Source organism: Siphateles boraxobius, unplaced genomic scaffold (genome assembly GCF_051911475.1).
Source record: "Siphateles boraxobius isolate OS27281-9 unplaced genomic scaffold, OSU_SipBor_1 20, whole genome shotgun sequence".
Lineage (NCBI taxonomy): Eukaryota > Metazoa > Chordata > Actinopteri > Cypriniformes > Leuciscidae > Siphateles > Siphateles boraxobius.
This window is the reverse complement of record NW_027508811.1, coordinates 9,948,489-9,961,898: the sequence shown is the minus strand read 5'-3', so window position 1 is coordinate 9,961,898 and position 13,410 is coordinate 9,948,489. Positions and strand designations below refer to the sequence as shown.

The window sequence follows — 13,410 nt, the reverse complement described above, 5'->3', positions numbered from 1 at the left end:
TATTTATTTATTTTTGGTGAACTGATTACACTACCATTTAAAAGTTTGTGGCCGGTAATTGTATTGCATTTATATTTATTTTATTTAAATAAAATGTAAGTCTCTAATGATTACCGAGGCTGCATTTTATTTGACAAAAAATATTGTAGAACAGTTAGGCTATACTGTGAAATAGTATTCAAATTAAAAATTAAAATTAAAATTCAAGTTGAATTTTCAGCATTATTACTCCAGTTCAGTGTCACATGATCCTTCAGAAATCATTCCAATATGCTGATGTGCTGCTCAAGAAAAAAATCATCAAGTTTGAAACTGTCCTTTTCTGAAACAAAAGGAGGCATTGGCTAAATCAGAAATAAACCGATTGAAAGGCTCGTCAGATATTATCACTTGGCACAAACTGTTCTGATGTTTAGTCGAGCATTACGTGCCCACAAACACACTGAACTGGCATCTATCAGTTGACAAAAAAAATTATATTTGGATAGATTAGATCAACCTGTAAATATTCCTGCCCTCAGAAATATGTGAATGTGAATGCCTTCACCTGCAGGCGAGTTAATGGCAGAGTCTACTTCCAGAACCAAACAACCCTTCAACAGCAGGAAGGGGGAATTACGAAATTGTCATGTTGCAGGCCAACAATATTACTATATTTGGACAGAGGCAACAGATGAACTCAGAACTTGACGCAGCACAGTTATTCAAATATGGCAAGTGTACATGAGAATAGTTTTATACGCGTAGATAGGGACTTGAGGTTTCCCGCAAGTTTTTGACAAGGAACGTAGGAAGTGGGAGCGATGTTTGTGTACAAATGCTGAGCATAATAAAAGAGACATCAACGTGCACACAGAGCTTCCTCACAGCTCATTGTGACGTTGGCTACACGCTCATTTCTGCAAAGCACCATCGCGGTTAAGTTGTTCGCGTGCTATTTCTTCCCCCCCTCGTGTCACTAGGCAACGGATCTTCGAGGCGCATTAAACATTCATGAAAAGTGACGGTGAACTCACCAGCAAACTTTCCAAGTTGATCGCAGACCGCGGCTCTTTGATCATGGCTTCCAGTTGTCTCAGCCGGTTTTCCATCCTTCTCTCCGCTCCTAGCGACATTTTTACCTTGTCCTGGCGCCAGTATGAGCAATGAAGAGCGATCTGCACAACTTTTCTGGTTCACATTAAAGATACAAGATCTTCTTTCAAGTTGTCGAGCAGCGGGCCTAGGCAGCCTCCGACTCGCCGCCCTCCCAAAAGTACCCCGGGCTCGTCCAGAATAAAGCAAGAAAAAAATAATCCAATGGGAGCAACTGAGGTTTTCCAAACTTCCCCTCAAAACAGCCTGTTAGGTGGTTACTTTAAATAACTGAGTGGGGTCAAACTTCCCATCCTTTCATGCGAGCGTACCGTCAATGGCGCGATAAAGTTTTAATTTTGAGAGGATTCAGCAGCAGGGCGTTTTCTGGGCGCCCCTCTCCTCTCCTCCCCGCCTCTCTCTCTCTCCTCCTCCCTCCTCTCGTCTCCCCTCTCTCTCTCCCCCTCTCCCAGGCGCTCCGGACTGACTGAGCCTGACTTCAAATCTTCCCCAGTTCATAAACAACGCTGCTGTTGTTCAAAGGCGAGCATCTGCTGGAGTCGAAAAAACTCCAACGCATTCCTGCAACACACTTAACAGTTAACTGCGACGTGAAACGGAACCAGTGCGTTTTATGTGTATTATATTTCTGATAAAGTTAAGTTACTCGCAAGCGCTTTTCTAAAGTGTCTCCCCAGGTCGCTCGCTCGCGCCAGTTCCGCGGATCAATTCCTCGCTATTCCAGCAGGCAGCTCGAGCCTCGAGTTCGTTTTTCTAACATCAACTAGCGATGTCCGATCCGTGAGCGAATCGTTCTTTTGACTCGGATCTTTTAAATGGTTCATTTGATCCGGCTCACAATAGCGATTCGTTTGAGCGGAACTTCTCAAATGAGCGATTAATTAATTCAAGTTCTAAATCACGGAATTAAAACGTAAACAGCAAAATGTGCCTTAATATAGCTTTGTGTTAAGGCTTAACCGTATGCAATATGCCATTCTAGTATATCAAGGATCACGTGATAGTTCATTTGCGCCATGGCGTGAAAGAACTGATGAATCATTTTTGTAAACGATTCTTTGGAATGAGTTTTTCTAAAGAGCCGATCCGCTTAAATGAATCCATCACCAACGTCGACGATAACAGCAGTCTTTACCCATAAGCCCCTATTCTCTGTTTGTCTCGCCCACGAAGCAGCACGGGAGAATGCAAATATCCTCCGGCGGATAACGTTCTCAGACCCACTACCGCAGAAGAATCACAGAACATATCACTCGGCTTTTGTGACATTGTCATCCCAAAAGTCAATTAAGTAGGCCTATAAAATGTGAGATGACTGAACACATGATGTTGAAAGTTGAACTTACAGTGAATGTTGCTTCAGTGATGTACATTAAAATGTAGTTATACGGTGAATATAAGGAAGAATTGCATAGATTTTCAAATGAAATTAACATGCAGTGTTGGTCTCCTGTTAACCGTTGCCAGAGCGTCGGCGCACTGAAGCGTTTTTTGTTTATTTAGTTCAAATTTACTATCAGATTTAATGTTATACCTTGACAAACTATACATCATTAAAAAGATATAATACTCAAGATTCAGTATTTGACCACTATTGTATTCTGAGAAACTTATAGTGACAGTTATGTCTTAATTTGTGTCAGGAGTTATGAAATGAAAAAATGAGTCGATACCTTTAATATGAATTATGAGCGTCAGCTGGTCCATTCATAAAAAAACACTCCTTGCTGTCGTCATGACAGCGATTCGCAAAACATCGTCCCTCAGGGCTTTAGCTCAAAAATGTGCAGACTTGGAGAAATATTGATATATTCTCATAGATTCACATCATATTTCTATAGACAGGAATAATATTTATTGAATTTATACCCAAATGCGTCGATGTAATCATTATGATCGCTTCTTACTGAGATGTGCTGTGTTTTCAATTCATACCAATAGCCTGAGGGCGCTATATGCACAATAACAGTCCATATATGGACCACGAAGAAGACCCATAGTCATGTGACATTCCAGGACGTCACTGATACAGAAAGTAGCTGACAGAGATCGCTGTAACATGCAGATAAAGATGTTTTGAAGACAATAAACATGATTGCAATGATATTTGAGTTACCTGTGTTCTTCAAGCCATGTCAGGTATTTCATAATAATAGATTATATTTATAATGTAATGCTAATTGATATAGATTTCATCATCGTGCAGAACACTATAAATAATAAATTTTCTGTCGGATTTTTTTTTTATCTGAAGCCAAATTAGATCACAGAAGATTATTTAAAACACTAGACTTGCGTTATAAAGTAAGTTTGGAGCACAAACATGGTTTTAATCTCATAAATGGTCGTGTATTGATGGTGTGCTAAGCTAACATGCTAGCTAGCCAAGGTGCACCTGCCACCAGCAGTTATTGTTTTATGATTTTTTTCTAAATAGGAATGCTTACTGAAATGTTTCAGTGCATTTTGATACTAGTTTCAAATATTTAGTGAGAACTTTGATAAAATAAATTAGGGTTTGAAACCCTATGAATAGCCTGTGAATAGCCAGTCGTTAGTAGCTATAATGCAGACAAAAGAAATGCATATTTAGAGCCATAACCAGTCTGGAGAGGTGTAAATGTGTGCAGGGAGAGACTCACACTGAATGGGGCTCGTTTGCACCACAAAATAATAGAGACAATAGACTGAATAGATGACTCAGAAGATGACTAAACATCAGTTTGCATTTTAGAGTCTAATCAAAATAAAGTAATTTGACATGATCTTGAAAAACATTTAACTAAATACAGAGTTTTAGACTTATCATTTTCAGATTTTAAATATAAAATGGTCACACATATGGCTTTAGCTGCAGTGCATTTCTAGATTGCTCCAGGGCCAACTTCAATTTTATTTTTATGAAGATGTTTCATAAAAATTAATTTCTAATAACTTTACAAAACTTTGAAGCTATTTAAACATTTTTTTTTCATTATGACAATAATTATTTCTACATTTACAATAAACTACTAGGTGTCAGCTTTCAAATGAGATCATACTTGTGCTTTTAGTGCAAAGGGTTCATGAACTGTATCTGTTTAAGTTTGGGTATGCCATTTCTGGGGATTTTTCAAAAGTGGCCTTGAAGGTTGGCTTATTCATAAATAACCCTCGTCCATCAAAATTGTAGAGTCCTTTGTGAATGTAGTCTCAAATTAGATTGTATAATGGTAAATATATAAAAGAAACTTCCCAATGAAAGTGTAACAGCGACTCTTGTCGGTGCAAGTACATTATGAAGTAAAGTTCATTTGTTGATATTGTTTGAGAGGACAAATTCTTCCACTAGAGGGTGCGTTTTATCTCTAATGGCACATACAATAAATAACCTGGCTCTACTAATATCACCTGAACGGTCTCACAAGAATGATTAAACTGGCCTGCAAACTTCTGCGTTCCTAACCTCCCTCAAATTTCAACTCAGTTGCAATTATTACGCATCAAACTACTAGGAAAATAAAAATAAAAGTTCAAACTGTTGCTGAGCTGCAGTGATCTGACCTGTGTCAGTTCCCAATCTCATCTACACCCCTCTTTATTTCAATATTCAAAGAAGAAAAAAAAACAGGACAATATATGAATGTATTATTAAATCTATTTCGACTGTGATCACACCTTCAGAACCAAAAAGAAGGCACACATACATATTAAAAAGAGAAAAAACTTTATTGGATTATAATTTGGCAAGCTTTTTTAAAACATTATAAATGTATAGGTCTTGGCAAAATATTCCAGTTCTATTCCTCCTAATGTTTCATGGATAAAATATCTGAATTGGCTGATGACTGTGAAGAATTAACTATCTAATGACTCTTTTTCTCTTGAGAATGAGAATATTACAGCATATTACAGTACCCAAAGAGATGCATATTAATGTCAACACAAAATCTAATAAAAAAAAGCTCTCAATACACTGCCAAAACATACAGCAAAGACACACATACATACATACATATCCAAAAAACAAACTGTTACCCACTGAACACTCTTGAGTATAAAAGCAAGACGAGAAGGGATCAAATCTCTGCTACACTGTTTTTAACACATCTTGTGTCTGTTAAACCTCAGCAGGGTTGCATCTCTGGATTCCTTTTGGCCTTGCGGTGGTTCGCTGTCAAGATCAGCAGGTTGTCCAGGCGAATCATCTCCTTGCCCAACTCAGTGTACAGGCCGCTGCCGAACATTTGGTTACTGGTGTTTGGGACTCTATCTGAATATGAAGACCCAGAGCTGGGGAGAGAAGTTTCTGTACGCGGATGACCCTGAGAGGATGACAGGGGTAATACACTAATTTAACAAAAACAACATTTATGCATAAAAATGCAGCTTTATGTATACTCCATTATGAAACTGACCATGAAAATATTCACTGAAAAATAAAGATAAATGATTGCTTCAATTAAAAAATTTAAAAATTCATTTATAAAATATGAAATGCTTTGTAAAGCAGGAAGTTTATCAGTAGTTTAGTAACCATATATGAATTGCATATAGTCACATGAACACAAAGTGTGACCAGCTTCATGTAGCCTATAATAAAAGCTTTTTATATTTGTCATGATCCCCGCCTGTGTTCCCCTGGTCTTGTGTGGACTTTTATGTTATTTCTTGTTTGATTTGTTTATATTTATTTATTTGTTAATAAAATAACTGCATTTGGAACCAGCTCTCCCTCCACCTTAAAGAAAATAAACAAATCAAACATGAAAACCATGAACTAGGAACAGAATGAACACACTGACACAAATGGGAACAAGCAAAGAACAAATCAAGAAAAACAACAAAGGAATACAAAACATGACACAGAACAAGAAATAACATAAAAGTCCACACAAGAAGGATCATGACAGACCTTCATCACATTTTAATTATATTTCGAAAAAAATACAAAATAACACAAAATAAAAAAATTTATTAGAAAGTGCAATAACTTTTTCAACCAAAAGATGCCAATCATTTTAACACTATTTCTTTATAAAATGATACCAAAAGTTTGAATTTTTTTTTTTTTTTAAATACAGCAAAAACGTCTCTGGTTACTGGTGTAACCTATGTTCTCTGAATAGGGAACGAGACGCTGCGTAGCTTAGACGCAGTGGGAACGCCCTCCGGGTGTGCCGATTGTCTGAAGCCCTTATAGAATCACGCCAATTCATTGGCTGATGGCGCGGGCGTCGTCATGACGCTCCTGCGTCATCATATTATATTAGCGCGCGCCATCTGCTCCTCAGATTTCTCTGCCGAAAAAGGAAGCTTGTCGGCAGCGCAAGGAGCTTGGCAGCGAACGCAGCGTCTCGTTCCCTATTCAGAGAACATAGGTTACACCAGTAACCAGAGACGTTCTCTTTCATAGGTTCACTCAACGCTGCGTAGCTTAGACGCAGTGGGAACGAAATACCAAAATCGCCAAGCTAAGCGCTGCCGCAACTAGTACAAGACCAGATAACTCACACAACTGGTTCAGGCAGACAAAACCTGGGAACCTGGAGTCGTATCAAGATCCAAACTGTAGAATCTGACAAAAGTGTGCGGAGAGGACCATCCTGCTGCCACACAAATGTCCTCCAGGAGGGCACCTCTAAAAAGGGCTTGAGAAGAAGCCACGCCCCTGGTGGAATGTGCTCTGATGCTAAGAGGTGAAGGTAGACCGCGCACCTCATAAGCCAGTGAAATAGCTTCTGTAACCCAGTGGGAAATTCTCTGCTTTGATGCGGCAAGCCCGCGGCGGCCAGCACCAAAACATACCAAGAGCTGGTTGGATTTTCTCCAACCACTAGAGCGATCCACATATAACTTCAATGCCCGGACCGGGCAGAGCAAGTTAAGCTTTCTGTCCTCCTCAGAGACAAAAGGAGGAGGATGGAAAGAGCGAAGGCTAACAACCTGAGACCGGAAAGCCGTGGACAAAACTTTGGGCACATAACCTGGTTTCGGTCTCAAAGTCACTCTGACCAAGCCAGGAGCGAAATCAATACATGACTCGCTAACAGAAAGAGCTTGCAAATCCCCCACCCGCTTCAGAGAGGCCAAGGCTAACAAAAGAGTAATCCCTGAGAGTCAAAATCCGCTCTGGAGCTGACTCTAAGGGCTCAAAGGGGGCCTCCGTTAAGCCCTCCAGGACGACCGACAGGTCCCAGGAGGGGATTCCAGGGGAGCGTACTGGCTTCAGGCGCCTAACCCCACGCATAAAAGCTGAGACTAACCTCAACTTGCCCAGGGGGATCTCATCCGATTCTCTATGAGCAGCAATAGCGGCAACATACACTCTCAAAGTAGTAGCGGCCGCTCCAGAAGCAAACTTCTCCTGCAGGAATTCCAGCACTGAACCGACTGGGCAGTTGACTGGGTCTATAGGGTGTGCCGAACACCACGATTCAAAAACCCTCCACTTAGAAGAATACAACTTTCTTGTGGAGGGGGCTCTCGCATTCGCAATGGTCTCCTGGACGTCAGCGGGAAGACCAAAGTTTAAAGCTAACGGCCCCTGATGGGCCACACGCATAACTTCCAAATTTCGGGGCAGGGATGCCATATCCTGCCCTGAAGCTGGGACAGCAGATCCTCCCTGACCGGAATCTCCCAAGGGGGGAGTTCCAGGAGAGGAACCAGCTCTGAGAACCACGGCTGGGACGGCCAGAAAGGGGCTACAAGTAGGAGACGAGCTCCGCTCTCCCTTACTCTGGACAGAACTGCCTGTATCAATTTGACAGGCGGGAATGCATAAAGCCTCTGCATCGGCCATGGGTGGGTGAATGCATCTATCCCCAGTGGCGCTGGGGGGCTCAGGGAGAACCAAAGTGGGCATTGGGATGACTCCTTTGATGCAAAAAGGTCCACTTCTGCCTTTCCGAACACTTCCCAGATCAGGGCTACTGTTCGGCGGTTCAACATCCATTCCCCCGACTCGAGTTTCTGCCTCGACAGAAAATCTGCTGCGAGGTTCAGGACCCCCGGAACATGGACTGCCCTCAGTGACAGGAATTTGTCTTGAGACCATAGGAGAAGGCGGCGCGCATGCCTGTCCAGGGTGCGCGACCGTGAACCCCCCTGTCGGTTTACATGAGACACCACCGCCATATTGTCTGTTCTGACAATGACATGATGCCCTTTGAGAAAGGGAGAGTCTCCCCAATCGAGAGTCTCCCCAGTCCAGACTCTGTATGCTGGCCTGCCCTCGAAAACCGCACCCCATCTGGTTAGAGAGGCATGCGTCGTAATCATTTGGCGACGGAAAACCGCACCCATGCTGACCCCTTTCTGAAGGAAAAGAGGGTCCCGCCAAATTGAAAGCGCGCGGAAACAACTGGGCGACACCTTCAACAGGCGAAAAGCCGATCCTGTGGACCGGGCACCTGAGAGTTTCATCCACCACAGAAACGGTCTCATGTGGAGCAACCCTAAGGGGAGCACGGGGGATGCTGCGGCCATGAGACCCAGCAGCCTGCGACAATTGCCCACAGAAACATGATGGCCGAGCGAGAAGCGGGCCAAACATGTCAGAAGACTGGAAATCCGAGCAGGAGCCAAACGGGCCTGCATCAGAACGGAATCCAGGCGCACCCCTAAGAAGACTGTGCATAGAGCTGGGGCAAGAACACTCTTCTCTGTGTTCAACCTCAGGCCGAGAGACTGGATGTGACGAAGGACAATGTCCCTGTGGTGAGTCACTAATTCCCTGGAGTTGGCCAAGAGGAGCCAATCGTCCAGGTAATTGAGTATACGGATGCCCTGGAGCCGCAACGGGGCCAGAGCAGCATCCATACACTTTGTAAACGTTCTCGGTGCTAGAGCGAGACCAAAGGGGAGGACCCTGTATTGGTATGCTTTTTCTCCGAAGGCGAACCTGAGGAACCTCCTGTGTCGCCGTACGACCTGAATATGAAAATATGCATCCTTCAGGTCTACTGTCACGAACCAGTCCCCTGCCCGAATCTGAGATCTGATACCTTCTAGCGTCAACTTCTTGAATTTCCCTTTGTAAAGAGAGAAATTCAGCCGGCGCAGGTCTAGTATCGGTCGCAGACCTCCGCCCTTTTTCGGCACCAAGAAGTAGCGGCTGAAGAAGCCTTGCTCGACTTCCTTCGGAGGAACCTCTTCTATAGCTCCCTTGAGGAGAAGGGACGAAATCTCCCGCTGTAGAACAGAAGCCTCTGGGGCGCTTTTGACTACAGTAGGACAGACCCCGTTGAAGCAAGGGGGCGGGCGACAGAACTGAAGTGTGTAGCCGAGCCGACCGTGCGGAGGATCCAGGGCGATACCCCTGGCAGACGCCTCCATTCTGGAAAGAAGTGAGATAGAGGAGGTGGAGTGATGCAATGCGGCGGACATACCTGAGTTCGCTGTCTCCCGTGGTGTGGCGCGGTCCAGCGTGAAGGAAAGCACTTGACGTCCTGACACGTAGTGGGAGGCACCACTGCCTGTTTGACCAAGGCCAGAGGGTCTGCCTGCTCCTGAGAGAAAACGAAAGTGTCTGGTATCAAACGCGTCGGGTGCAAGGGGAGAAAGCTGAATGCGTCTCCTTCCTCCTGCGCCAGACGGCTTGAACAACGTTGAGGGGTAACTGCACTTCGAAACACGCTGGGTGGCGAAGGTGACAGGTTTAGAGAAGGAGAGCAAGTGAGAGGTGGGCAGAAACACTTGCGCGGTCTGTCCCAACCTCGTAGATCGAGGGAGGCTCTCCTTTTTCTGACCTGCGGGTCAGGAACGATTCGAGGAGGTTGGGGTGAAGGGTTTGTTAGACCGCTTCAGCTCCAGACGCTTATGGGGCCGCTGGCGGGGGAACGGGCGACCGCGGGCTCCCCAGACCGTAGCGGGCGGGGGATGAGCCGAGTCACTTCTCCTAGCGGCAAAATCCGGCCTATGAGAAGGACGTTCTCTGGGCTGGGATTGGGAGGAGTTGGAGGATTCCCTAGCTCTCCTGGGCATAAATTGCCTGAGGGCAGCTGACTGGGATTTTGCGGCCCGAAATTTTTCAACCACAGTGTTGACCGCCTCCCCAAACAGACCAGATTGAGACACTGGGGCATCTAAGAGGAAAACCTTCTCTTTATCACGGATTTCCGTGAGATTGAGCCATAGGTGGCGCTCATAGAACGCCCTATAGCGCGCGCAGTGTGCTTGGTGGCCCTTAAGGCCAGATCCGTGGCCTTGCGAAGCTCCTTGACAGCTTCCGGTGTGATCCCCGTTCCCTCATCCATTTCTTTTAAAACATCCGCCTAGTAGGCTTGGAGGATGGCCATAGTGTGTAGGGCCATGCCTGCCTGACCAGCTGCCATGTAGGACTTTCCGATAAGGGCGGAAGTAGTCCTGCACGGTTTAGAGGGAAGGAGGGGCCGAGATTTCCACGACGGAGCAGACGACGGGGAAAGGTGAGTAGCTAGCGTGTCCTCGACCGCTGGAATAGAGGAATAGCCCTGCTCCACAAAACCAACGAGGTTGGTGAAGTCAGCGGCTGCCGCGTTCGTTAGGCGCGCGGAGAAAGGCTGCTTCCAGGATCTGGTGATCTCGTGATGCAGATCGGTGAAAAAGGGCAGCTTTCTCCGCTCAGGCCTAGAATTAGGGCCACTTAAAAATCTTTTGTCGAGTTTAGATGATTGTGACTCGCGGTGCTCATCGGGCCAGTCGATGGAAATCTTTTCAGTAGCGCGCGAAAGCACGTCGATAAGCTCCGTGTAGGCCGCAGTAGGCCGCGCCTCCTGGCCGCTAGGCGGGAGAGCGTCAGATGCTAAAACAGGCCCGAAATCCTCGGAGTCGGACGCTGTAGTGTGAATAATATCTTCCAGCCCGAAAGAAACCGACTCGCGTGCTCTCGGGCTGGGGCATAAATAATCATGGGAAAACTCGACTGGCCTAACACCGCGTGCGTGCTCGGGAGAGGGAGGGAGAGAAAGGGCCTGGCCCGTCTGCTCGTACTCTATATCCTCGAGCTCTAAATCCGAGCCCCAGGTCGCGGAATCCAACGAGGCCTCGGCAGCCTCGGGAGCGCGACGGGGGGGAACGAATGACTCCTTCTCAAAAACCGCGAGCCGAGAGCGGAGGGTTTTGAGAAGGAGGTTGTCACAGAATTTACATTTAGACGAGCCTAAAACAGCCTCGCGCGCATGCGAAAAACCCAAACACTTGATACACTTACTGTGTGGGTCGTCGTTCGCAATAAAGCGAACGCATGGCGGCGGGCAACGACGAAACTCCATGGCACTTCACCGCAAGGAGAACAGAGTTCCACTAATCGCAGTCGCTGAAGTGCAGATGAAGAAGCAGATGAAGAAGCTGGTGATAATCCGAATATACGGGCTCAGAATCGAAAAATCGAAGGGCTAAGATGGCCGCTTCGTGAAGGCAGAGAAATCTGAGGAGCAGATGGCGCGCGCGCTAGTATAATATGATGACGTAGGAGCGTCATGACAGTGCCCGCGCCATCAGCCAATGAATTGGCGTGTTTCTATAAGGGCTTCAGACAATCGGCACACCCGGAGGGCGTTCCCACTGCGTCTAAGCTACGCAGCGTTGAGTGTACCTATGAAAGAGAACAGTTCTGTGGTGATTTGGAGCTCAAAAAAAATCCTATTAATGTTGAAAACATTGTGCTGCATAATATTTTAGTGGAAAAAGAAAAGTGATAAAAAAATTCCAGGATTCTTTGATGAATAAAAAGTTTAAAAGAACAGCGATATTTTTAAATAAATCTTCTGTAACAAATAATTATGTCACTTCAGATCAATTTAATGCATTCTTACTGAATAAAAGTATAGCCTATTTTTTACTTACTGACTCCAAACTTTTGAAAAATAGTGTAAATTATATTTTGAAAAATAGTATAAATTTATACATTTTAACAATATTCTAAAAAAAACAACTAAAAAAAACAACTTATAAGCAACAGATCTGTGTTATTGCCAGAGAGCATTACTGATAAGAGGGTTCCTTACCAGCTGGTCAAAGTTCATGAGGAAACTCCAGTTTTTCTCCCTGTCATAAAACAACCATGAAAAATTTACAACGCGATATTATAATGGGCCTATCTCTCCAGAAGATACAATTCATTATTTAGAAACGAAATCTTCATCGTTTTATTAGCCTATGTGATGGTGGTTGTGTGTACAGTAACCACGGCTGTATATTTAGTTGGTAAAGAGGATGAGTAACCGTAACGCACACCGTCCAGGGGGCGCCTGGTCAACCACAATCCATCCCGTATCAAATAACGGGTCAAACAATGGCACATTTAAGAGGGGAAAGAAAAGATTTGTAACGAAACTCCAGGGAAAGTGAGTAACAAACATGCAACTCAACTGAAAGTGAATTAAATTCTCTTTCTTACCATTCTTTCATACCGGTTCGCTCCGCGCGCACAAACTCTTTCCAAACCTGGTCTTGCTTTACCGGGTCTCGGGTATCATCGCCTTGCGCCGGTGTGTCACCGGTGTTTCGTGTCCTACCCGCTGAATTCCTGAACACTGAGACCGAGGACTGAGAGGCGAGTGGAGCGTTGGGTCGGTCCGGTAAACGGTACCCAGCCGAAGTGGCGCGCCGCGTGTTTCCTTTTCTGTCCATCACTCACAGCCCTTGAGCTTGTCAACAAAACACAATTTTAAGCCACTGTAAAGTTCATTTAACCTATTTAGCCACTTGACTTTTAAAATGGTGACTTATTGTAAGAGACTGTCTTTTGGAAAAGCGCCCTGTCTTGCTCTGAGGTGGATGGACGTGTCGCGCGCACTAGTTTCAGCAATCACAACACGAGCCGAGGGCTGCTGCTGCTGCTGCTGACGCCCGGTTGCGCGGAGATTCGCTCTTGTTTACCCAGGACGTTTCCCCGGGAGACAGCCGGGCGATGCTGGGATACCCTGTCAAAGCTTTTGTTAATTCACGAGGAGGCGAGACATCCGCTGCAGCAATGAGAGCAAATGAGCACTACAAAAGCGAAAGACTGACAGGTTAGTGACATAACAGTGCACGTAGGCCTATATAAAAGAGCACTGCTCAAACATGAACATTTAAGGGGTAAAACACATTGACATACTTATCCTTATAATGTTCTCAATTACATGCGGCAGACAAACAGCCTAACTTGATGAAGTGTTTGGCAGTAAATTCATCCAAAGCTGCAGATTTGGACAGGTAACTGCCAATGAGAACAAACATGGCCTGCTCAATTGAAAAAGTATGACTTCAGAGAAGATTCCTTCACACTGAGGTTAGAGACGAGTGATTCTGCTACTGGGAAAATCTTTTCCCAAACAGAGATTAATTGTTCCATTGTGACATTTGACC

General features: G+C 44.9%; 2 protein-coding genes across 11 annotated transcripts in view; both read right to left on the bottom strand.

Moving 5' to 3' along the window:
- Nucleotides 1–1,875, bottom strand: part of rock2a (rho-associated, coiled-coil containing protein kinase 2a) — a 73,699-nt gene extending 71,824 nt beyond the window's left edge. For 9 of the 10 annotated variants that reach the window (XM_077236658.1, XM_077236661.1, XM_077236662.1 and 6 more), the window contains exon 1: nt 1,017–1,856. In XM_077236658.1, the coding sequence (XP_077092773.1) occupies nt 1,017–1,115 (99 nt within the window). In that variant the 5' untranslated portion in view covers nt 1,116–1,856. Of the gene's footprint in view, nt 1–1,016 lie in introns of all 10 variants that reach the window. The other variant, XM_077236667.1, reaches the window with a different exon arrangement.
- A 3,107-nt stretch (nt 1,876–4,982) lies between these two features.
- On the bottom strand, nt 4,983–13,109 carry cimip5 (ciliary microtubule inner protein 5). Its single transcript, XM_077236342.1, has 3 exons — nt 12,458–13,109; nt 12,066–12,105; nt 4,983–5,399 (listed from the first exon to the last, which is right to left on the bottom strand). Exons 1-3 carry the CDS (start codon nt 12,688–12,690, stop codon nt 5,202–5,204), a joined length of 471 nt encoding a protein of 156 aa, XP_077092457.1. The 5' UTR covers nt 12,691–13,109; the 3' UTR covers nt 4,983–5,201.
- Nucleotides 13,110–13,410: the final 301 nt, after the last annotated feature.

Bases quoted from the DNA above. Each gene is read 5' to 3' on its own strand.
- cimip5 (XM_077236342.1), bottom strand. From the start codon at position 12,690: ATGGACAGAAAAGGAAACACGCGGCGCGCCACTTCGGCTGGGTACCGT. The intron at 12,106-12,457 runs GTAAGAAAGAGA...GTTTTATGACAG, and splicing joins CGAACCGGTATGAAAGAATG to GGAGAAAAACTGGAGTTTCC. The intron at 5,400-12,065 runs GTAAGGAACCCT...TCATCCTCTCAG, and splicing joins TCATGAACTTTGACCAGCTG to GGTCATCCGCGTACAGAAAC.